The following is a 27,249-nucleotide window of genomic DNA, read 5'->3' on the forward strand; positions in this document are numbered from 1 at the left end:
TTGAAGTTGATCGGTCATTACCCGCACCGTCTTATTTTAAATTTCAAGTTTTTGAAAGCACATTCATATCGTTATCACTGACACTCTGTGTTGTAAAACGGAAAAAGATCAAATTAAATCTGGAAGATGATTTATACCCGTTGATATTTCCGGTTGTTTATAACAAATAGTTTTAGTTCAAAAATGGATGCCTTAGGAATATCTGTTTTGTTTTGGGTACGTAGAATTTTATGAAAATATATATTATGTGTAAACGTCAAGAATTTCAGTTTTTGCTTCATATCGCTTATTTTGCGACTGATCATATTCATTGAGAAGGTTGTACGTGTGTAATATTAATGGTTATACTCAGGTACCTGTTTATTCTTAAAACAATGCATGAGGGGAAGCCATGCCCTTCTTTGTCAGTAAAACTGAATAGTCGCTATCAACACAGCGTCAGTGTTATTTAAATCCTAATGAATTTAATCAGAATTTTCATATACATGTGTGCAGAACCTGTATCTTACAAAATGCAATATCAAATTTATAAACTTCCAATAGCGATGTTTCAGTCTTTGCTGATTTCTTTATTTATGAGCAGATAAGTAGTTTGACAGCGATTACGATATGTAAACTGTAGCCACTATTTTTTTTTTTTTTTTTTTTTTTGTATTTTTTTTTTTTTTTTTTTTTTTTTGGAGGTATTTTTGTCATTTATTTATTTAGCCTTCTCATAATATTTTTCTTACTCTAGCTATTACAATAAAAGACGTTAACGTTATAATCATGCAATACTAGTTTGGAAAATAAAATTATGTAAGAAAAGAAAATATGAGTACACTTAAAAGTACGTATGTTAAGTGTTCAGGAAACCTACACTTATAATATAATAATTATATTAATAGCGTTACGTCATTCGTTGATACACAAGTACAGAAAAAATATTAATACTATGGGAAAATGGAAATTGATGAATACTAGTCTGTCCCTGGATGTACAGCTAACATTGTTTTTACGTAAAAAATATATGAATAAAATTAATATGTGCTAAATGATTATAATATTAATTGAGTCAGAACTTGAAAGAAGTGCTTTGCTCACTCAAATCTATTTTTCAGGAAAAGTAATCTACGTCTTGCTTATCTCGTATTTATAACTGACTTTATGTGTGTGTGTTTTGTTGTTGTTGTTGTTTTGTTGTTGTTGTTGTTGTTTTTGTGGGGACGGGTGTGCATTATTGATACACTCATTAACGTGTATCTAAACAAGTGTACTGCTGATCTTGTTAACTTATTATATTTAAAAAAATTAAACACTACTAAATTATTTTCGTTTTCGTACAAAAAATAAACGTTTAACCAATAAGGCATAGAGTGTTGGTGCATAAATTCGACGTCTCTTTTTAGTTACTGATGAGATTTATTAATCATATGATTATTATATAGAATTTAATCACGTGACCTGAATATCAAAATTAATGTATTTATAGATCGACTGAATATAATTTACTTACTCAGTTAATGATAAGTTTGATCAACAAAATGTTGAGAGTATTTATTCAACTTGACCCTCAACTATCTACTTTTATGATTTACTTAAATGAAACTTGAAACAGATAACACTGGTCGGACCCTTCACGCGCTTATCAAATTATGCTAACCCGAGATTACTTTAAAGTGACACTTCTCTACATGTTTGCCTAATAATCAATCAAAAATTATAATCTCCAAATACCTGAGAGCAACGCCCACTTTCTTTTGCCCGAAAGTGGATGATTAAGTAAATTTCGGGTGAAATAATTAAGAATCAACAGCCTTAAATATTTGTGAAGGCCGTTTTTTACGGCCGCTGAACATAGTGTTTTTTAAAGTATGTGGGCTGTTTTGATTCTTCAATTGAAGTTGCGTGAGACATTTCAAATACAAAGCTACCCACTGTGATGCACTTTTAAATGATGAAAAAAATGAATGAAATTTTGCAACAATTTATGCTATTTTCCTTTACATTATTTAATAAAGATAGCATCTTTTATCGCGTGCGAAGCCAATTTACATATATTAGCTCATTTATCAAAAATGTTCCACTCCATTAGGTTTTATTTACGATATTAGAAAGCCCTTTAATATTACAAAATCAAGTTTTGTGTACTTTGAATATGAAACGATTTAAGCGTGTAAGTTTTCTATATATACTCATAATGTATGTATTTTGTATGTAAATTCATTTGTAAGCTGGCATGGAGTTGTTTGAAATGAGTTTTTCGCACTTCTTTCTGAAGAATATAGGACGTGCTACTGTACTAACCCAGGCGCCGGCGTAATACTTTGGTTAAATTTTGCATGCAAGTTTGTATCTCTAACAACAACAACATAACAATACTGAACAACAACAACATAACAATACTAAAGGGAATGAATAGATTGAAACTTCATACAATTATTTGAGAGTATAATAGAGATGACTGTCCAATGCCAATAAGTCTAACATGGACTTCGACAGAGTTATGGCCCTTTTGAACTATCTTTTTTAAATTCTACAATCTACCCAGGCTCTGGTTTTAAAATGAAGCACTGAGAAAACAGAAAGGCATGCTTGCTTTTGTTTTAGCCAATGTTTAACCGCTTTCCCGATAAGACATTTGGCATATTACCGGTATTTTCGGAATTCTTGAGAAAAAAAACTGTAATATTTCTTATTATAACAATTCAATAATGTGTTCCAGTAATGTTCAACATACTAAGTTAAGTGAAATCAAATCGCCAATATTGATTCAAACTCCGGACATTAATGACTCAAGACGTTATAAAGGCCCATCAAAAAGAAACTCTAAGCCGGGCAGTATTGCACTTTCTGCCAGCTACAAGATCCTTCATATAAATTTACAGATTGTAACAACAGGAGCTATCAGTTGTAATATAATTCAAAAATATTAAATTATGTTTTATGAATAGCTATGATAATCGTAGTAAAACCTGGTTTTATAAACACACTAATGAATAAACATTTTGTTATTGTTGTTGTCATTTATTGTAAAAAGCTTAAATGTGATTAAAATGATATGGGCCTATTTTTACCTCTTTTTAAACAATAAAAAAGGCAATTTAAATTGTACATGTTTTTGTAAACTGATACATGTTAATAAAAAGGTTAAGCACTCATAAAAACATTGTCTGTCATCAATTTAGATATACGAATGTATACAAGGATAAGTTAATTACTTTATGATTGTTTATGTCAACATTTTGACGACCTTACAGTCTAAAGGTGTAGACATGTTATTGTCCGTCTTCTTCCGGGGGACTTTATCTTGTCAATTAATTTATCAAAGTTTGTCTCGACCTTTTCATTGACAGTCACGAGAGCTTTGTAGAGCTTACTTATCAGATGGGATAAAGTGAACAAGTTTATTATGATCATTTATAATTTTGACCAAATTCATATATTGATAAATATAACTTTCAACAAACAAACAAGAATGATAGTTTTATATGAAGGTGTGTCTTCCAAGCGGGCAGATGATGCCACAAATGTTTTTGTTATAAAAGAGACCACCATGTATGAAAAAGGGGAATGCTTTGCTTGCGTTTGTACGTGAGAATGAAATATTTGTTTTTTGTTTTTTTTTGTATATTAGATAACGTTTAACATGCTGAAATCAAAATTATTTCGCCTTTTTGTCACGAGTATAGAGCCACGAGGTCGTGCAAGCATGTTTGCGTACAAAGTATCATCATAAAATAAGAATAAGTATGTTTGAATAGCAATCAATACGAACGACGAACTGACTTATATTCCCTTCCATATATTTTTGTTGTTGCCTTTATTCATTAACCGAGGAACTATCTTGGTATTTTTTATTTTTCAACCATTGAGATACAATTGACGCCAGAAGTAGTACTTTTCATACAGATCTAACATAATATTCTGCATTGTTTAATCTTATTAAATAAGAGGTTATCTTTACATGAAAAGTGCACATTCCCTATCCTATATTTGTCTTCACAAAGCGACAAGGCAGGAAACGGATATGCATGGCAATCCTTTATCAAACCGCAAAGTGCAGAATATCCATTGTAACACGAACACAAAACAGCAATTTGTATATAATGTGTGTCACACCAACTGATTTATTTTTTTTCCACTTTTTTGTGGCTTGTTTACATTCATTGATAAGCGCCAATCGTAAAAAGTCGGCTTTCTCCGACATCTCCGTAAGAAAGACTGAAGTCGCCCGAGATGTTCCGATTTGACAAGCGTGCTATTCAGCATGTCGAACAAACTTCTTGAGAAACGTCTTCTTTCTGAAACTTCACAAGTTATTTACAATTTGCCTTACATTTAAAGGCACATTATGCTTCAGAGACAAAGAATTGTTTCCGTCTTTAAAAAAGGCAAACATGAGTTTTATGATGTTTAAATAATGGTTATATAGCATGTAAGAAGAAAGTAGGACCGCGCGTGCACTATTGTGACCTAAAAATAGCAAAATGTAAAATAAAACAGTATTTTAACTACCATACAAAAACACTCAATCACTAAAACTGCACTCATTGCCAAATATCAACAGTAGCAAAAGATGCTTCAGGTAATTTGCCAAAAGGTCACTTTTTTCCAAGTTTTTTGGGCCAAAAATAAAAAGCTTTGAGAAATGAAAATAATAGCATCTTTTTAAAATAATTGGCCTTTTAAGTAAACCCGATGTTTCAGGAAGCTTTGTTTCCTATGATTTTTCAGCTACAGTTCCTTGCTGACATATTATCAATATTAATCATCATGTAAATTTTTCGCTAATGTTTATTTGGAAATGTAATTGTAATATTGTAATTTCCTTACTTAGCAATTTAGTTTTCTGTTTTCTAGGAATGTTGCCGTAGAAATTCATTTTTCATCTTTATTCACTTAATGAGTGTCGTACGAATAGTTTCGATATCGACCTGTTTGATATGATTCCATAGTAAAATGTTTCGTAGGATTTTACTGTTAAAATTACTTCCTGTTATATGTTAGAATAATTATCACCAAAATTCATTTAAAACAATATAAATAAGACTATAATATGGTTTTCCAGACCTTATTTTATTTAACATCAATTTGATATTTAACCTAATAATTTTTAAATCAATATAAACGTTGGTGCTGCAGTATTGCAAATGCTTCTTGCAATGTCAATGCCATAGTAGACGCTATAAGTTCTATCATTTTACTAAACATTACTTTGCTCATCCGGTATAATGATCCGTTCGATGAAGATGATGATGATAAAATGATGATGATGATGATGATAATGATGATAACGATGATGACGATGGTGATTATGATGATGATGATGATGATGTATCATACGTGTATAAACAATGTTTCAATCGATGAACATTTGTCAAAGACTGATATGAGACATGTACTCTCCATTGTCTATATTTTCATCAAATGGCACATAATCTTCGATGTTTTTATTATATAAAAATAAAGCTATTGCTATCAATATTAGCTCTTTAAAAGAGCTAATAATGTGTGAAATGTGATAATATTATGCCGTTGTTTAGAACATAATATGGCTAATGTATTATTGACTAAGTCTTTTCTGAAGACATTGAGAAAAGGCTTCAGTTCTGGCTGTAACATTATAATATATTACATTTATTTCATAATTTCTGGAATGTTTTACTCCATTTCGTCCTTGAATATTTGAATAATGACAATAAAGCACGTGTTAAACAATTTTACCTATTCCTTTCAGACTACTTTCAATAAGTACATTTTACTGTTTACATTTTCTAACTTCCGAAAAATCACCAATTCAGCTTTAATTGTTACTTTATTTTTGATAATCAACTTTCATGTCTCTCTTTTGTCTTTCAGGGCAATGGCGTCGATTATTCGGAAACTCCGGCGCAAATCCGGGAAACAAAGTCCAGAAAAGACAAAACGAACAAAGTCTTCAGCTTTTAATTTGTTTTGTTTAGGATCTTCTGAACAAGAGGATACAGACCCGTCAAAGAAACCGTTTGAGAAGCATAAAACTGACTCAGACAAAGGTGATACTGAAAAGATGGGTAAAGTGGAGTCAAAACAATTTCGAGACGGTCCCGTTGATATTGTTGAGTTTGGAAAAGAGCCTAGTCCAGAACACGGAACGAAAAGTAGTTTAAAGAACAAAAAAGATCAAGATATAGATAAGGAAAATGTTGCTTTATCAAAGCAAGAAACAATTGATTCTAAAGATGAGACTGATGCCAAGAGTACTAGTGTTGATGTACAAGACGTTGCTGTAGACATTCATGAAATGAACGGTAATGTAGATAAAGAAGAGGAACAAATTAAGGTTAATGGAAAGGAGGAAACAAGCTTAGAAAGCCAGAAACGCAACTCTTCGTCAGGATCTTCGTCTGAAAATAGTTCGTCTTACGAATCGTGTAGTGAAGAGAATGGTGAAAAAAAGAAGAAGAAAAGGAAACAAAAGGATCGTAATGGGACTAAAAGCAAGGAGGCTGTTGAGAAAGAAGATAAAGTAGTAACTAATGGCAATCACGATTCTTCTAGTTCAAACTCGTCAGCTGATGAAGCTGTAGTTGAGAAAACGGACGCGGATGTAGAAAAGACCGTCCTAAGTTCACCGAAAGAGAAAGCAAAAAAGAAAAATCCGTTTGGACGTATGCAAAGTAAATTGTTGGACGCAATATCGTATCAGAACATTGATGCCTTCTCACCGGAAGTGTGTATAGATTTCATAAAAAATAAACCCTCGTTGAAATTTTTGTCAGCTTTGAACAGGAAACTGAACCAGAATAAAAAGGAATGGAGTAGTGAGTTCTTAGACCTGAATGGCTGTGAAATGCTGCTAGATCTTGTCGACACGCTTGGTATAAAACGCGTGACACAGCTCTCTGACGCCCTCTTGCTTCTAGAGGTCATTGGTTGTATCAAAACGTTGATGAACTCGAAGATGGGCCTCGGGTACCTAGTTGAGCATGGCGGTTCCTTAAACAGACTTGTGACTGGTAAGTGTCTCGAATTACGTTGATAATTTTAAAATATTTAACATTTTACTTCATACAATTTGAGTAAACTAACAAGATTTTCTACTCCGAACAAATAGCAATATTATATTGTTCTTCTAACAGAACGGTTATAATGCTTTATCAATAAAAGCACATTAAACGCATCAAATTGTTGCAATGTCTGATTTAAATCAGATTACGTGCAATGAGTTATTAATAAATAAAATCACATTAAACGCATCGAAATGTTATGATGCCATATTGATAAAACACATTAAACTCAATTAAATGTTAATGTAATGCCTGATTAGTCGCAATATCTTATTCATTTAATCACATTAAATGTATGAGTGACTATGGATACTTAGTGTGTTAACTTTTATGCATGTAACACATAAATCCTTGTGAGATGTATATATTTCTCCCCCAATATACGATTTATGAGGGGAAAAAGTGATATTTCCGAACGAAACAAAAAAGAAATCAGTTCGTGCACGGTAAGGGAAGTAACTTGCATAACAAAATTTAATAATACTGTAAGAGTTGTCTGTCGGGAATATATGCGATCAGCCCACATGGTTCTTTATTACTTGTACAAATCTAAACATCTCATGAATGCATTTCTGTTTTTAAGTCTGCGAGTTCAAGATAATTGTGATAACAGCGTGTTATCTCCCTTCATGGAAAGTCTGCGCATTACTTTACATACAATACTGAGTCTTATTATAATTGGAAATAAAAAAGATTTCATAAGTCAAACTGTACGCATAGCTATCACTGTGTGATTCAAGTTATAACGTCATTATCAGATTATACTATTAAAGGTATTAGATGTATCTAATTGACAATGTTTCGGAAGTCATTTAAAACTTGATATAATCACACTTTATCGTATTCTTGACAAAAATTTATACAAAAAATAACAAAGTCTTACCATCTTGTTTGAAAAATGTTGAAGTTTTCAGTTGAACTTTTGTGTAAGATATATAGGACAACAATAAAAGATATGTGTACATCCGTTAAAGAACAGTTTTACTTATTTCGATTTTATCTAACATTAGAGGTTACAAGAAACAATCATAGATTTGATATGAAAAGAAAACTAAAGAAAAGAAAAGAATATCTAACAAAAATCTTTTCGGTTAATTTAAAGTGGTATGTGTCAAATTGTATGAACCATTCAGGAAAATTTGTCATCTGTCAATTGGGCACCTTTATTTCTTCACATCATGATTATTTAGTAACAATTTGAACATTTGTATCAAAAATAAAGGGAGGTTTACCGTCCAGATTTGGCAATATAAGCAATTTAAGTTGTAAACTTTTTCTACTTTCACTTATTTAACACTACAAAGTTCATATAAATTTGCAACTATATTTAATTCAAAAATTTACAAAAATGAAAACCATAATTTGACCAGACAAATTAATAGAATGTAAATCACAAAAAGAATATAAAAAGTTGACTACCAATAGTGCTTGAACCAACACTCCATGCAAACTATGTATCCTCATTGAAAATGAATACTTTTCAAAATGGAGGTTCTGCATTATGCTTTAAATACTTTAAGTTTTGTAAACTTACTTAAGGATGATTAACTTTCATTATCAGATAATATTAAATAAAGTTTGTAAAGTTACATAAACAAATAAATTATGACTCATCGCGGGTTTTTGCTTGTTTTTTGTTTTTTTGGGGGTTTTTTGTTGTTGTTTTTCCTGAAAAAAAATGTTTTCTAATACAAGTCATGTACTTGAATAAGGTGCGTCATAATATACTTTATGATAATCAATTATATATTTCTTCATGGTACAAATGTATATTTAACAATCAATATAAAAATCAATACTAAATGTCACTTTTTTCCCTGATAATTTTAATACGTTTATCTGTTGTTAATTCTTTAATAAACTTCCAACGCTGATTTCAATTATCAGACGTAATTTCCAGTAGATTTAAGAATTAACATGTCTTTCGCAGCATAAGCTGGATTTAACCAAGATTTGGTTTGATTGAGGTGGCTATAGAGTTTTTAAATTTATTACATTTATTATCATTGCATCACTTTATGTTGTTTTATTTTGTATCGATAAGGATTTTGTTACACGAAATTAGATTAGCATAAAACGAAATACTTTTTTGCTAAAACGAATAATAATTGATTTTGTTTTAACGAAATAACAGTTAATCATCATTTTATTCAAACGAACATTTATTCGTTTGATCAATTTGAACGAAATTATGATCATCCGTTTAAACATATTTATACACTTGTAAAAACAACAAAAAATTTTAAAGGTCATTTTAAGGGGTCCATGGAAGTTTCACTCCAATTTCCGAAAACTAAATTTTGAACACTAAAAAGAACATTTATTAAACTTTTTTATAAAAAATTTTTGTTTGGGCTGCTGAGTAGTCAGCCCTTTTTTTGTCTGAATATTTGTAGTATAATAAATTACGCTGAAAAGCCGAAAGGCCGAAAGCTAGGGCAATTTAAATTAGATTTTTAATTTTAACTTGTTTTGAAAGTTTCGTTTTTAAGTAAATTGTTTTTAAATTTTGTTTTCCGGGAAATATCCCGTACGGGTTAGTCAAATTTTTTACGGTCCAACAGTAACCTTTATTCAAAAATATAGAGTTACAATTTTAGAAATTTTTATTAAAATTTTTAAATGCATAAGACACCGTTTTTTTTTAATTAAGTTATTGGGTTTTAATAAATGTACAGGTCCCCCAAGGTACACATTCCGAAAAAAAATTTAAATACACTAACGGTAAAAAAGCCTTTGGTTAACGTCACCATCATTTTACTTCATTGGAAAACAAGCATAACATTTATATAAATTCCTTTTTATGATGAAGTTTCGTCTTTGTTATTTCACTTTATATGATCAGTGCATGATAATTGAAATAACTAACAAGTAAGGCTAGCTAAAACAAGTTTTCTTAGTTAAGGTTTAACATTTAGCATATAAGGTCAAATTTGCCCTGAGCGGTAATTCACTTTGCTGCAATGATGATAACTTGGTTATGGATTTATTCAGTTACCGTAGGTTAAGACGATAATACTATAGTAGGGGGCGTTTGGCCTAATTCAGTGATTTAAAGCTATAACCAATTCCAAATCCTCTTTTTTCTGAAATCGGTATATGATTCAGTACAGTGATTATGGCACTTATTTATTGAGCATATCTTCATAGATAAAGTACTCATTGACTTGAGCATGTGTTACAGTTTATGCAAGTAAGCCTCACATTTTTAGAAAGTTTTTGTACCACCACCCCTTAACTGAAGCTTTCAAATACCGATCAAGACCGTTCTAGAAAGAGATGTCCATTACATAACGAGCATGAAAAGAGAAAAATGCGGCGTTCAAAAGGAAGTTAATTGTTCTAAATAATGATATACCCATGTAGACAAAGGAAATAAAAAACAAATGTCACAACTACCTTACCTGAGTGGGCGAGACATTTTATCATGGACATAAAAAGATATGATATATAGGTAGAGTGCCATAAAAATCAATTTCTAGGTTAAGTTGTAGAAATAAACAGAAAATATACATTCATATATCTTTATTTTTCATGAAACAAAGCCTGAATTGTTGCAAATAATTGAGAAAATAATTTCAAGCAGTCTAAAATACTACCCAGAAAAGCGAAATTGTGTTGTGCCTAAAATATGGTCATATTTGAGAAAAATATGTAGTTTCTACATTAATGCAATCTGCACAAAAGTACAAAATGAGACATGGAAACTTTCTCTTAAAATAAATCTGAAAATGACGATGATCGATGTGTCATGCAAGAAAAAAAAACCTTTTAGATATGAATGAAACCTTTGGACGCGAAGTATCAGTTCTTTCCCGTTTTATAAAAAAAAACCTTTCCAATCAAATAATTCATTCACCACTGGTTTTATAACATTGTTCCCCGAAATGTATTGCTATAGTGTACAATTGTGTACAGGCACTTTGAGCTCGACTATTCTTAGAAACAGGAGAGCTATTATACTCACTTATTTAAAAGCATAATAGGAAGTCATAGTCAAATACCAATTATTCTAAGAAAACATGACTTTTTAAAGAATTATGGCCCTTTTTTAACTTAGAAATTACTTCTGTTATCCCTGTTTTATTTAACTATTATACACTGAGAATAGTCGAGCACGTTGACCTACTGACAGCTCTTGTTCAAGATAATATCACTATTGAAAAAATTACTCTGAAATGTCGCATTTTATTCTTCTGATAAGTCTTATTTCATTCCGTTTAATTTTCTCGACGCAATCGATAATTGTCTTTGGAGACAAGTTATACGGTCATTACGTCGCTTAATTCCATTTACTAAATGGGATTTTGTTACGTACAAAGCATTGCTTTCATAGAGCAATGCGTTGTTAAAAGGTCATTATTTCCTGTGCGCAGGGATATGACAATTATCATCAGGTTCTAGCAGGTTTCTATTAGGTTGTTTACATTTTTACAATGCGGTGTGTATTTAAGTATGAGTATTAATTATTAATAATCATGTAAAATACACCCAGATAGCGATTCATTTATCCTTTTATAATGAAAAAGTAATTATATAAGTTTATATGGGAAGAACATTCTTTGCATTGAAATCAAGGGTGAATGTGAAACTTACAGAGCGCTTTTTTATACACAAATAATCCAGCTTTACCTAGCATGTTCACTACATGTAAATATATTTGAAGGCAATTTTTAGACTAAGATTTGCTTATTCAATTGCTCTATAGAATGCAAACACGACAACTTATATCTCTCTGAAAGTTTGATGTAAATTTATAGGTTTATTAGAAATTGATTGTACATCTAGCCTAGACGCTTCCATAGTTTGTTCATTGTGGTACAGGAATCACAGGAATCCAGGAATCACAAAGGTTAATTCCATTTACTAAATGCGATTTTGTTTTGTATGTTGCCGACAAAGGCAATACGATATTTGTTTAATTACTGTTCTTTTCAATGGATGTTTGTCAATTATAAAATAAATTACTCTGGCGGGTTTCAAAACGACACAGAGAATCATTGGGGAAAAGAGTTTACTTTTTTGCGGATCTTTTTAATCCATTAAGAGATCATTGTCAGTTACAGTGTGTTATTGAAACGGGACACTTGGGAACACTTTTTTCTGGTTTCGTGAATAATCAGAAATGTTAGGTACTTGTACCATTATAGGATGAATATTTGTATTTTTATTGAAGTACGTTACAATATCTTTAAATCTGCAAATTCCTGCCTCAGAGACAAAGGCGTGTACAAAAAATATAGGAAATTTAAGCATCGCTTCTAAGAAATCAAATGAAAGGCCACTTCAACCAAAACGACGAATTGGACGTACCGGTATCAGTGCTACACCTAAGAAGACCACGTGAAAGTTAAATGGTCAAAAATGGAAACCTTCAGGAGCGCCCAGAGCAAACATTGTCAACAAATCCTAGTATTTTACAACTGTTTAAACTATGAAAAATATAACAGAGATAGGTAAGAGTCCGAAAATGAGACGCAAACAATTTTTCCAAGAATCTATTTGTATCTAGTATAGAATACAGTGGATATCACTTTGGATAAGAACAAAATTAAAGAGCTTAAACTATGACTATTTAACAGAGCATGAAGTGAAGTGACAAATACATGCATCATGTTTATAATTGCATGGCTCTTCGGGGTCATTAATTCCAGCACTTTTAAGTTTTGAAAATTGAGTACTGCTTTAGCATGTTCTAGCTGGCGTGAGGGACTTTGCACCTTCTCATTATCCCTCATGTACAGACTCAATCAAACCAAGTCTGCAATTTTCATGCAATTGTGCTGATTTTAATGCTTCCGAGAATCACTTTTTATCAGATATATAGTATCCGGAGTGTTCACAAGTTTTTATAGCATATTTAATATTGTTTGAATATTTCTCGGACTTGCAACATCTCTTACCTTTCCGGGTCCTCATAATATTGATGATCTTCATACACTGCAACATTTACCATGTGATAAAATCACTTAATATTCCATTTACGAAATGGAATATTGTGACACTGCAGTCGTCTGCAGATCGTAGGTTTCTTGACCTTTCTCCTGGCTAGCTTGTAGACAACGTCTTTTACATTTGTCCTTTATGGAGCCGTCCATGGCTAAGAACTCAGTAAAAACTTATATAGAGAAGCCGACAGACTGTAAAAATGAAATTATTGTTTACAGTGAGGCAACTGTCGATTTGGAATGTTTAGTTACGATTGAAAATTTACAATTTGCAGTCGCTTGATTTAATGAGGCCGATAGACTGCATGGAAATGAAATAAATTGATTATTTTCAGTGCGGAAAATGTCGTGTATATCCTTTTGAATACAATCAACAATATGTTTTGATTCGGTGGACAGTATATGAAACGTTTGTTCGAATGGATATCACATATATCTTACAAATAGAAACTTATTACATAGAGAAATGTTGACCTGAAAGGAAATACAACGAACAACTTACTACAGAACAAATACATACTGTATATTACAACTGACGAACAAGCTTCGATAGAGCAAAAGACTCATCTGCAATATTATTCATGAAAATGATTCCTCTTTCACAATGATGACAATGGAAACATGCAAAGTGAAGTTTTGATTTAGTTTTATCAGGATTGTTAATTAACTTTAATACTAAACGCAACGCAAGCAATAGCTTCCTATCTCGAACATCAGCTGAAACAATGTTTAATTATCGGAATTGAACTGAGAATATACTGGTGGGTCAAATGAGTTATAATGAATGGTCTCTATGGGAAAAAACTGAATTAAATGTATTTCACGAGTCTATAATTTTTGTTTTTATACACGTTTTACAGTATTTAGGAGGAACATACAGTATTATGGAGGAAGTCACGTACGAGTACACATCTACCTCATTTCGGGTGTTATTATTATTTAGTAACAAGCGGTCAAGAGTGCTATATGTATTGTCTGTAAACCGATGGTCTCGTTCTGGAATACTAGTACCAAATGGTGTGGAATATTTGTCTGAAAGCATTTGCGTATTTATATAATTGTAAGGAATTGAAATATACGTAAGATATATATTAACGTGATTATGTTAATTAACACCCGATGGTATTAAAATATTGGTATTAAATATTTCATCGAGTGACAAGAAATACAATTTTTTGAGTTAAAAACAAAGGATGGGACACTTATCAGCTTGAATCATGTATAATTTGACTAAAGTAAATATCTGCTTAGATTGGAAATCAGTCCATTGACAAATAATTTGATTGACATGAAGTACTGCTGCTTTGACATTATTTTCGGAATAAGTAGGATGATCGCCATCTTTTGCCTCTTGCCAGATAGGTATTTTACAAAATCGGGACACATTTTTGCGCAATTCTGTTTCAGCTAATGTGGCTTGATAAACAGTTTTCCAATATCTTACTAAACGACATTACTGCAGCATTGTACGAACGCTGAAGCAGGTGGTCACAACTTACTTCGATTAAACTAGACTGAAATAACTAGATATTTATAAAACTTAAGAAGAGTGGATCTCCATTGAAAATTGAATGATCGCATTGCTTCCTTATTTAAACTAGAATTGTAATTTCTGGTTTATTTATAGATGTAATATCACTGAAAATGAGTTATAAACGGAATTTAAAGTCTGTGAGCAATTTACGTATAACGTTGCCTAGTATTGTTGCGATGCAAGAAATGAACGGCACAAGTGACTCTTCAGCCGAGGAGGAAGGAGGTGAAAAAGTTTCAAAAATGGGTACGCAACCAGACGACAATTCTAAATGTGGAGAAAGGAGTGAAAGTGAAAAGTCAGGACATAAAAAGGAATTTGTTCAACGGAAATCCGAAGGACGATTAGCTAATGTAATAAATGACATCGCATTTTCACAATCTCTTGTGCAGTTACTTAGAGATCCTACAGTTTTTAATTTTTCGAGACTTCGGTCAAAGCTAAAGTCTGATGACAGAAGATGGATGAGAGGATTTTTAAAACTTGGAGGGCTGGAAATGTTATTCGAGGGTCTGAGGTCGTTTGGTGGTTATTCGGGAACATTTTCAAATTTGGTTCAAAGATTAGAGTGTGTGATGTGTATTAAAACTGTGATGAACTCACAGATTGGTATGCAGACTCTTACCACATCAACAAAATTTGGAGAAAAATTTGGCGCAGGTAAAATATTTCTTCTAAACGTTAGCTCACTATGTTTTCTAATGCAATACCAGCCACGCAACATCCGTTTTACCAGATATACGTAAAAGGCTAAAAAATAAATATGGGTTATTTGTGCTCACCACTCACCATAAATACATTGTTGTCATTTTTATATATACAAAAGAAGAAATAAAACATATTAAGTACAGGGACATTTTTATAACAAGTACTAAATGTGGTTCTATTGATTGACTTATCTTTCTAAACAATAAACAACCTCTCCCTGTCGTTTATGAATAAGACAATATCGTTAAATGTCAAATGTTACGAAATCATGTAAGTATAAGGTAAAGTATAAATAGTTTATTTTTGTCTCAAATTCTCCTTTTAAAAAGAATTATTCTAGATTTTGCGGTTGGTTGTTTTCAAAACATAGACACAATCCACTAAAAATTAGACGCATACTTTTAAATTAGGCCCAAAGGTATTGTCGCTATCATTGTAAAATTGTGTCCATGTAATCGTAAACGTATAATTTGCACAGTATCTGCCTGATTTAAATACGAAAACGATTTGTTCGTACCATTAATGAGGGATGGATGCGTTGTTGTCTGTGAAACAAATACTGGTGTAAGACTTTTTTTTTAAAATAATTTTATTTTTTTATTCAAATATAGTTATTTTACTGTTAACTAATTTTATAATTTACTAGTATTTCCGGGATAAAACGCAATGTAATTAAATTGCCACCGTATAAAAAAAACGCAATGTAATTAAATTGCAACCATGTCAACAAACACGCAATTTTATTAAAATGCTACCAAGACAAATATAGATTATGTTTTTCCTCCCTTTATCTGATGAATATTTTACATCAATTTAGAGAGATTTGCCACTTGCAGTGATCACCTTATCTGGTCATCACACGGCACATCTGCGTCTCTTCCAGTAATCACTTTAGAACATATGAGCGATTGTGCCGACAAAAATAAGTAAAATTCGCGACATTATTTCCTTTAGCCGAACTATTATGCTGTATCCAAGCCGCCATGATGTCCCTACCGGGCATACTTTACTGACACAAATTTAATCAATTCTAGGATTATTTTTTTATCAAAATGAGAGCGTTTCTGCTGGTTTTATGTATTATTTTCCGACTTAATACCAAACCCGCGACCTACTACATTGTATATAGGATGCATACATAACAATAAGGCAGTCGCTCGGATTTTTTATTCAAATTCAAATAACAGTTTTTGTTTTTTTGTTGTTTTTTTTTAGGCTTTTGAGGCTTCAGAATTTCAGCCACCGTTTATCCCTGCTTTATCGTAAGAGGCGACCAATGGGTTCGAATTACTACAGTCTATGCATTCTTAGCTGCCAGTAGGTGATGTGGTTTTGACCTGTTGTGTTGCTTTAAGTTTGTAACACCCGAGGTTAGCCAAACTCATCCCTGTTTCGACGCCATATAACAGAAATTTTGTTAGCGCACCGTAAAACTAAACAAAACAAAAAAAGATATGATAACTAAGTGAAAGTTTTTGACATACATGTAGAAATGAAGTAGTTATATTGTATCTGAGGAAGAGACATCTATATATCTCTGTAGTTGATATAACTGTACATTATACATCTTTTATTAAATTACTAATTGTGTAATTTGGTTTACAGCTAAAGAAAGTTCACATCATATAACATCATGCGCGCATCACAACCACTCAAATCAGAAAGAGAGAATTAATGTTGTAATACATTCCTTACGTGAATGTTTAATGCATTGTTAATTGAATAAATGTTATGTATCACATTCTTAACGTTAATTCTTAATGCGTTCGTAAGTGAGGAAATGTTGTGTATTACATTCTTTACGTGAATTCGTAATGCATTGTTAATCGAAGAAATGCTATGTATTACATTCTTTTCGCGATACTTAATGCGTTGTTAATTGAAAATAATCTTATATTATTACATTCTGTTCGTTTATTCTTAATGCGTTGTTGATTGAAGAAATAATGTATCAACTTCTTTGTGTGAATTCTTAATGCATTGTAAATTGAGAATGATATCAATATTATTACCAAGGTGTTTTCCATTGAACCGATTGTTTTAGACATAAGATTGGTAGTTCGTTGAGACTTAAAAGCGGTTAAATTCCTTTCCTTTTATAAGCCAGTTATACACTTAAATTTCTTATTCTTGAAGGATTTTGAGAGCGAATGATTTGAAATTTTGCAAAGTTGGAAAAAATATTTCTAGTCCCGTCACTCAGAAATGTCAGTGAAGTCCCTTTAATATTGTTTTGAGTAGCACCTTAATTATTTAATGGGCCAATAATAGAAATATACTGTCAAACATTTGTCAGCTATAAAGAAGCGATATAAATGAAGGAAATGGGTTATATGTGTGAAGCCATTACGTTGTAGCTAAATGCTAACTGTCTAGATCTGTGTTTTGTCTTACTTCTCAATTCTACAGGACACTCCCTGAAGACTAGGCCATCACATAGTAATAAATATAGGGTTATGAGGAATAATTATTTTGTAACCGAATATCTCCTTTTTTTTCTTGGGAACTTCCTGAAATATTTATGGGCTTGTATTGTTTTTAGATAATCATATAAAGTATCTTCAAACCATGGTTGCTTTGAAGTATCTTTACTCGATTAGTTGATGTTTATGGATCATCTCCTTGTCAACATATCAAATTTAGTTTGGTTTTAGAATAAGCGAGTAAGTCAAAGGTTTAGCTTTAAGCAATAAAATCTGTTATATATCACTCTGATTTAGCCTTTATAAAATGACAGCATTGCTAAATAAATATCACAAAATGTAAGGCATTTCTAGTGAAATGCAACAAAAATGTAAAGTGTTCTAGTATTGCCCTCTTTATTAACCAGGTTTTCAATTTTGAAAATCCTGGTTATTAGATTGTGGTATGGCGGGCGGATGGGCGGATGGGCGGCTGGGCGGATGGGCGGGCGGGCGTCAAACGAAATTGTGTCCGCTCTGTAACTCTTCAACCTTTGAAGAATTTTGATGAAACTTCAGACAAATGTTTACCACATCAAGATGACGTGCAGAACGCATGTTCCGCATGGCTGGCTCAAGGTCAAGGTCACAGTGACATTAACATTGAAAATCCTGTCCGCTCTGTAACTCTTCAACCCTTTGAAGAATTTTGATGAAACTTCAGACAAATGTTTACCACATCAAGATGACGTGCAGAACGCATGTTCCGCATGGCTGGCTCCAAGGTCAAGGTCACAGTGACATTAACATTGAAAATCCTGTCCGCTCTGTAACTCTTCAACCCTTTGAAGAATTTTGATGAAACTTCAGACAAATGTTTACCACATCAAGATGACGTGCAGAACGCATGTTCCGCATGGCTGGCTCCAAGGTCAAGGTCACAGTGACATTAACATTGAAAATCCTGTTTACATGATTTTAACTTGATTTGGCAGTCAAATGTCATATCATCTTTGGAGGTAAATTTAAAAAGATATAGATATATTATTTCATGTCTACTTTGTAACTTGTTTTTCATTATACAGAATTATCAATATAATTATAGTGAACAAATTCTTCTGTGCTGAACTCGTCCTACATTTCTCAACGGATTTTGTTCAAACTTTCACAGAAGCTTTGTCATCAAGCACCCTGGCACATATTGTCGGGGTTTTGTGATTGGATAGTTTTTGACCTAATTATGGCCCTTTGTTTTTTTCCTTATACATAATATTATAGTGAACACTTCTTCAGTGGCAATTCCTCCTACATTATTCATGTTTTACATTGCACATAGTTACATTGTTTGTTGCTTGTATTTGTATTTCAAATACAACATATTTATCTACAATGGTGATAATTGAAAACCTGGTTTCATGGCATTGCCATGTTTCTTGTTTTTGTTTAAAATATATACATTGAATACATTTTTGACATTAAGACTTCGATTTGAGCATCTCTCATTACCAAAGGAAACATACGGTAATCCGATGCCCTCTGGTACATCAATGACATTGTGTCTTGGCATCAAAGCTTTGTATATTCATTAAATTATACGTAACCAAATCTTTAATTAAAATGTCTTGCCAACTCAGTAACTCGCGTGCATCCAGATATTTTTATATCTAAAATAAAATTGTATGATGATTTTTTTCCCCAAATAATCGTTCTGTTGGTCATGCCTTTTTAAACTTATATTTGTTTAATCAACAAAATCACATTGAAAAATTGAATACAGTGCACTAATAGCTTTAGATTATTTAACATAAACAGACCGTGATGATACTCGAAATAAACTGTTCTAATAAAGATTTAAAACAGAACTATTTTGAGACAAACTCGTTGCTATGGTAACCACATTTTTGCCTGTAATTGGACTTCGTGATGCGAACTAGAACGGAAGTGTTGACATAACTGTTAGGTTTCCCCATGGCTTTGTTCCGAGCAATCGACAGATTCTAATAAAAGTTTACAGTATTGTGACTTAAGCCCTGTTAACGGTGACATTTACGATGACAAAGAACGAGGGAAAGTTTCTCTAACTTTGGTAGATTATTAAAATCATGTTGTCCCCTTGCTATTGCAATAATTGGCATTGACAATATGGCTACGAAGAAAATGTTCAATTATAGCTATTATTGTTTAGTATAAAAAATATGAAATTATTTGCCGTTTAAGATATCATGAATCGTTTTAAGACAACTGTGTCATGTGGGGTTATATAAAACACAAAAAGACAAAAGGTCGAACACCTATTAATCAAAATAAAATTAGCAATGATTTATGTGAATTTCCCATAAAACAGGTGTTTTTTGGATATTTTGCGAAAAAAAAATAAAGGTCGGAGGTGGAAAAATTCTTTAATTTCAATTTTCAAGTACTTTTATGGCAACGTCTCAAACAGTCAATGTAAATAAGTGCTTAAAAAAAATTTCTTGTAAAGGGCATATTAAGATACTGAGACATTGAAACCAGCCATTTTTTTGTCGAGGGTTGGATTATACAATTGAATCTTTAAGTATAAAAATGTATTGTCTTACGAGAAATATTATCTGTTGATAGTTTTAATTTTTGCTTTGTCTGCAAGAGTCTGTTACAAGACAAAAATATCATTATAAATGTCTGAGTTCGAGTTTGTTATGTACATGTAATTACCCTTTGGCATTTGGAACATAAGGCATAACACAGGAAAGTCCCTGTATGATAAAATGCTTTTCGTATTGTCAATACCAACAGCAATATCAAGAATTACGGTAATGTTTTCCTTGTGTAAGGAAATGATCATGCTGACTTTGGCAAGGTTGAAATAATTAGATCAATTATTTATACTTGACTAAATTTTTTGTGAAGGAAAGAAAACGTAATGTCCGTGTACTATAGCTTTCTAGATGGATGAAAGGCATTGTAGCATTGTAATTGCCCTAATATTCAAGTAAAAAAAATAGTTTCCGTTGAAGATGAAATCATTTTTATTAAATTCATAAAATGCATGATTAGGTGGATATACGGCATGTAGCCGAGATCGGAATGAAAAGTAGATTACTTTAATCCTAAATTTTATTAGATAAACTGTTAATCGTCGACGTAAATCTTCAATATGTGGTAAATTATATTAAGAAACATTCCAGAGATATATGATAACCCTATTCAAATATTTAATACATTTGTAGACTGTATGTGACGTACACTTGTTGCAGACATACTTTATAAATTATTTATATTCATATCAACCATGACAATATCGCCCATGACAAAGTCAGTCAATGACAAAAATACTCAATGTGCCATAAAATCTATATGTAGGGATTTGAGTCATCTTTAACAATACAAGATGATAGAAGAAATTTATAATATATTACCTTTTAATATGTTGAAATTTGATTTGTTAAGTTTTTATTTTTGTATAGTCCATTCAAAGGTTAGTTGATTTCAATATTAAGTGCATAAATTGAGCTACCAACTGTAGGACATCTCGTAAGACTTTGTGGATATACAAGCTGACCTGCCTGTATGCTGACCAAGCTAATCACGTGTATTGCCAGCAAGTTAGGGATATACAATAGATTATCTAGTCATAAACTGCAAATTCTTTATGCTTTATCTAGTACAGTTATTAAAATTTTACCATAATTATATAGAATTTTCCTTGCCATTCACTTCGCCGCTAATGTTACTATAAATATATTTTCTGTGCGATGTCAATTTATTGAAGTCATTCACCTCGTTTTTAGCTTCTTGTAATGATAGAGATCTTGTAATGTTTCTACGTGAGTAATCTATTTCAAAATGTTCTAGTGTGTTTATTTCAGTCATAGAAATGTCGGTCACAATTAATTTATTCTGTATATACTTTTGTCATATTGATTTTACCAAAACCTATTATATTTTATGTTTAACAAGTACAATACGATTATATACAAGCCAAATGTGTTTTCTAATATATATTAGTTTGAAGACTCGTACTAGTTCTGTAGTAAAGAAATTGATAAAGAAACATAGATGCAAAAACATGAAGTGTTAACTGACTCATTCGTAGTTGATATTTCTTACTTCGTATATAAATGTAATATTGTCATTTTGTTCGGTAGCTGACATTTAAACTATGTTATAAATGTAATATTGTCTGTGTGTTTAGCATTGATTTTAAAATAAATGTAAGAATTATAAAACCTACAATATCGTTTACACGTCAAAAAACACATAAGATTAGAGTAATGTAGATCAGCTGAATGATGAAAAATCCTACTGTGCGTTTAGGATAATTATTTAGTGACGCGGTGGTCAAGTCCACTTTAACGGTGTAAAACAGTTATCATATTGTGTTTAATATCTTAAGTCAAGCAGACTTGCCATATAAATTAAAATATCGACAAATTTACCAACTGGCGACGTAACACAGTAGGTAAAGTTGTGTGGTAAATTTTTAGTTACATATCAATGCAAGACAGCCAGGTTCGGTCCCAATTTTTTTTGTATAATTATCAATCGATTAAGAATTTCTTTTTTTTTCTTGTAAAAATTATAAGCGCTGTGTTATTTTCTATTAACTTCTCATTTCAGTTTTTTTTAAAGTTGCTATATCTAGCAAGTTAGTGCAACCTGATACGGAATGCATACATGTACATAAATTGTTTCCACTATAGTTTAGTTGGCACGAAAAACTTATGCACTGCAAAAGTACTACTAATATATATTACACACTACACAGAATAAAAATTATTATTTCCGTTATATATAAATTATTCGAAATTATAACAAAACTGCCTTTACATTCCAATTAATTTGCATCTCATGTAAAAATAAAAATAGGGAAAGAAAAAGGGAAAAAAAGGTTTGACAACTTGTGTGGCTCGAACTCATGATACAATTTAATATGTATGGCATGCTAGTGACTTAACCAACTTTGCCATCGAGACTTTTCAAATTCTATTTCTGATTTTGAATCATATTCACTTCTAAATACCCTGTTTTACCTATTCAGACAAAGACTGTTAACTTTTGTGTACACAAAAATTGCAACGTCACTCTCACACTATCATAGCGACACAGTATATAGTATTAATTTATTTATAAATTAATTAATTAATTAATTAATTAATTAATTTTTTAATTTATCTATTTATTTCTTTATTTATTTAACTATTATTTGATTAATTAATTAATTTATTTATTTATTTGTCTGTTTGTTTGTTTTTTGGGTTTTTTTGTTTTGTTTTTTGTTTATTTTGTTTATTTTGTTTGTTAGTTTGTTTGTATGTTCGTTTGTCCGTTCGTTCGTTCATTCATTTATTCGTTCATTATTTATTTCAGCATTGGACACAAACAATGTTATGGTCAAGAAACAAGTATTTGAACTGCTCTCAGCTTTATGTGTATACTCTACGGAAGGTTACCAGCTTACTTTGGCAGCCCTGGATAGCTTTAAGGTATGATGTTCATATGGCGTCAGGTAAATTATTGAACTTTTTTATAGCGGTGATGTTTAGTCGCACCGACCAGGTAGCTTGTCACTTCTCAGTTTGACTGGTTGAAAAAGATTTTATTTCTGGCACGGGCGGGCATTTGTATAGAACTACCGGCTGTGCCGAACATCCAACTCAAATGGAAAAATCTACTACATGTATAATGAAGGGCAATTATTTCGAAGTCAGCGAACTTCATTTTATTTGTTTTAATCTAATCATATTTTATTGCTAATATATACATGTTAATATACAGAGAAACAAATTGATTTAAAAAATAGCAACTAGCAAAAGGGTTGTGCCTCAAGTAATTACAACATTAGCGATCAGCCCTCCCCTGATTTGATTCTGAAAATACTACCACCCGTCAACTCATAGATAAATGCACATAGATAAAGCCATTGTTTGCGTATTTAAAGAGTATTATCTGCTATATTTCATTCATGTCAACTTGAGGAAAATGAAAGTAGAAGTACTTGTTAACGTGCAATTATCTTTTTAGGAAATAGATATAAATTATGAATGCATTGTTGAAGAATAGTGTACAGTTTGAGTTTAAATGCGTAGTAACTTAATCACGAAGGTCAATAGAGCCTGAGTGATTAATTACAAAGCATTCGAACAATAAACCGTGCATGATTGTACTATAATGCAAGCAAAATTAATATCTATTAATATTAATAAATTAACACAAAGGTTAAAAAATGAAATTGTCAAATCCCACATATCTTCCCAGATATTGTTTGACATTCTGTTCATTAAATTGATGCCACCTATTAGTGGATGGAATAATATGAATATCATACACAGTTTTGCTTCATAAACATTATCTTCAGCCTACAGTTTGACCTTTAATAATTCAGATACAAAAATCACAGTTTCCCTGGAGGTTTTCATATTCATAGTTTTCTATGGTCGTCGTGGCCATATATCAAGTTGTTAAAGCTATGTTTTCCACTATTCGTTTTACGTAAATTAATCGGCGTGTAATGTTCAACCTTGGCTACTTGTATTTGTTTTCACATTTAATAAATGATGTCAAAAATAAACTTAATTTGAATATTTATAATTCAATATATAATTAACCAATATATTTATATGCACGATTTTCTCGTGTATCAAGACCGTGCACTGTGAGATATCTCTACATAGTATTGTCGCTTATTTAGCTAGAGCCGTTGTACTCACTTATACATCGGCGTCGATGTCACACTTTGGTTAACGTTTTGCGTGCAAATTGGTATTTGTCAAAGGCCCAGAACTCTAACATGAATTCTGACCGAACTATAGCCCTTTTTAAACTTGGAAAAAACTACATTATATCCAGGTTTTTGTTTTAATATCAGACAGACTAGTCGAGCAGATTTCCTACCGACAACTGTTGTTTTATTTCCTTTTTATTATTCGATACATTATCATGACCTTAAAATTTTTACTATCTTCGTAAAGAACAGCGTTATATTCAAACCAAAATAAACTTGCGAATTGAATGAATGAGAATAAAAAAACGTTTGCGGAAATCTCTGATATATTTTTCTTGGTAAATAAATGCGCGATGATAGCAGTCTGGTTATAGAACGTTACTATTTTAGTTACCCATTTATGGTTTTATCTCGTATACCAGTATCCTAGACTACGCATTGACTTATTATAACGTCTGCGGCTTTTATTATGTTAAGTCGATACAATTGCTAGGTAACTTAGCGGTCAAGTTACTGCAGATATTTGCTACATGTAATTTCCCTTTAAGGAAGTCATTTTGCTAATTCTTATACTGATTGGTAATTGACGAGGCGTGTATTTGTATCTTATTTATATACATTATAACTGCTGTGTTTAAGCAACAAATTGCAACTTTAAAGCTGCATCCCTCTAAATGAACCAAAATATTTCAAGAAAATCTAACGTGGGGAAAAATGTGCTAAGATTTTAAAAATAAGTAAAACCTTTCAAGATTCCAAATAAAGATGTACATTTTATGTGCTATTAATGGCTGATTTTGCCTTATCTATCACCATATTTAAACTAAAAGACTTACGTAGTAAGGCTTTTTTTCATAATATTATATAGATTGTTTTAAGGTAATTTACGTAGATTGTTAGTGCTGTTTTCATTGTGTAAATTACTTTCTTTGTTCACTTCACAATATTTAACTTTCAAATATATTTTCAAAATGTTCATGAAAATTAGCATCATTATGGAGGCATGCTGCTTAAACATTAAACATACCCTATTGAATATCTTTCATGAACTTGTATATTTATTAATCTTGACAAACCCATTCGGCAGTTTTGTGAGGAAAATTTCAAAATAAGTTCTGACTGAATAGACAACACGTACCGGCTAAAAGTGAAACATGTCAGAAAAACATCAAGCTGTGATAGACACTTGCACATTCTATTAACACTAAACCTAATTGTGTTTTATTCTAATTTTGAAAAACACCAATACATCAAATACGCTATACATCATTTAATTTAAAATTCATGAAGTTTACATGTACTTTCATGCGAAAGTGACTTTGCTATTTATATCCCCACTCAATGCATTTTTCTGAGTGTGAAATTTACAAAATGTTATAGCTTGCGTGATCCTTAAGATTACATCAATGTTTCATACCACGTGATTGCTATTATCAAATGAGCCTACACATTTTGGCTAACTACTTAAAACTGTAAAATTAAGAATAATGTGCATACATATAATGTATAAATATGTATGTATTAGTTTTGATTGTATGTCTCCACAATCAACTGTTATTAAACTGCACGTGTGTTAGTAATAACATTTGATTTAGTAATAACATTAGTAATTAATCTCCCGTGACCCTTACTAATTAGGGGAAATGAACATTTAAATTGACAACATTTGAATTTTTACTTATATTAATAAAATATTTAATGATTTAGACTTGTAGAGGAAAACGTAGACTGTTATAATTTCCTTTTATAAATAATGATAACAGAATCAAAATATACAAATATTTGTCAACAGGTTGCCAAGAAACACAGATATAAGTTCAGCGTTATTGTGCATGAGCTAAGGACAGCTGAAATTGTACCATACAAGACCACGTTGATTGCATTTATCAACTGTATTTTAGTTGCCACCGAGGAACTCGAAGAACGGGTTCGACTCCGCAACCAGTTTATAGGTAAATATGTTTTGTCGTCATTATAAGCTGATATAACCCTATTTATGTTTGTTGGGTTTTTTTTTTGTTTTTTTAGCTCGACTTTTCTATGAAAAGGGGAGCTATCCTACTCGCCCCGGCGTCGGCGTCGGCGTCGGCGTTAGCGTTAGCGTCGGCGTTGGCGTCACACCTTGGTTAAGTTTTTCGTACCACCCCACTTTATTTCAGAAGTATTACAAGTATGGCTTTGAAACTTACCATACTTGTTCACCATCATAACCTCCATCTACAGACAAGAGTACATAACTCTGTCAAGGTTTTTGACAGAATTATGGCCCTTTTTTGACTTAGAAAGTGTATTGAGCTTGGTTAAGTTTTTTGTACCACCTCACTTTATTTCAAAACCATTGGAGGTATTGCTTTGAAACTGACCATACTTGTTTACCATCACGACCTTCATCAACAGACAAGAGGACATAACTCTGTCAAGGTTTTTGACAGAATTATGCCCCTTTTTGACTTAGAAAATACATTGAATATGGGTAAAATCCACTTATTGCCTTAACCCTTTGAGATATTGCTTTGAAACTTTTAATGCTATTTCACATCATTACCCCCATCTGTACGCAACAGAAGGTAACTCTGTCAAGGATTTGTTTTAAAAATTAAGGCCTTTTATCGACTTAGAATCTTGGTTAAGTTTTTAGTACCAGTCCACTTTTTGACTGAACTGTTTGAGATATTAATTTGAAAGTTGGAATACTTGTTTACCATCATGGTCCCAAAACATGGGCAGGAGAAGGTAATTCTGTTAAGGATTTTATTTGAATTATGGCCCTTTTTGACTTAGAAACTCAGTTAAGATTTTCATTCTTGTCCACTTGTTGACTTAACCATTTGAGATATTACTTTGGAAGTTGGAGTTCTTATGTGCCATCATGAGACCTATCTGTAAGCAAGAGAAGATAACTCTGTGAAAATGTTTCTTGATT

General features: G+C 31.7%; 1 protein-coding gene across 5 annotated transcripts in view; it reads left to right on the forward strand.

Annotated features, from left to right (window-relative positions):
* LOC132716355 (inverted formin-2-like) overlaps positions 1 to 27,249 on the forward strand; it is a 62,783-nt gene that overhangs the window by 19,425 nt on the left and 16,109 nt on the right. For 4 of the 5 annotated variants that reach the window (XM_060699618.1, XM_060699616.1, XM_060699615.1 and 1 more), the window contains exons 2-4: positions 5,842 to 6,980; positions 22,973 to 23,088; positions 26,119 to 26,278. In XM_060699618.1, the coding sequence (XP_060555601.1) occupies positions 5,846 to 6,980; positions 22,973 to 23,088; positions 26,119 to 26,278 (1,411 nt within the window). In that variant the 5' untranslated portion in view covers positions 5,842 to 5,845. Of the gene's footprint in view, positions 1 to 70; positions 217 to 5,841; positions 6,981 to 22,972; positions 23,089 to 26,118; positions 26,279 to 27,249 lie in introns of those variants that run through there. The other variant, XM_060699617.1, reaches the window with a different exon arrangement.

This window comes from Ruditapes philippinarum, unplaced genomic scaffold, assembly GCF_026571515.1.
Source record: "Ruditapes philippinarum isolate M1 unplaced genomic scaffold, ASM2657151v2 ctg2329_1_1_1_1, whole genome shotgun sequence".
NCBI lineage: Eukaryota > Metazoa > Mollusca > Bivalvia > Venerida > Veneridae > Ruditapes > Ruditapes philippinarum.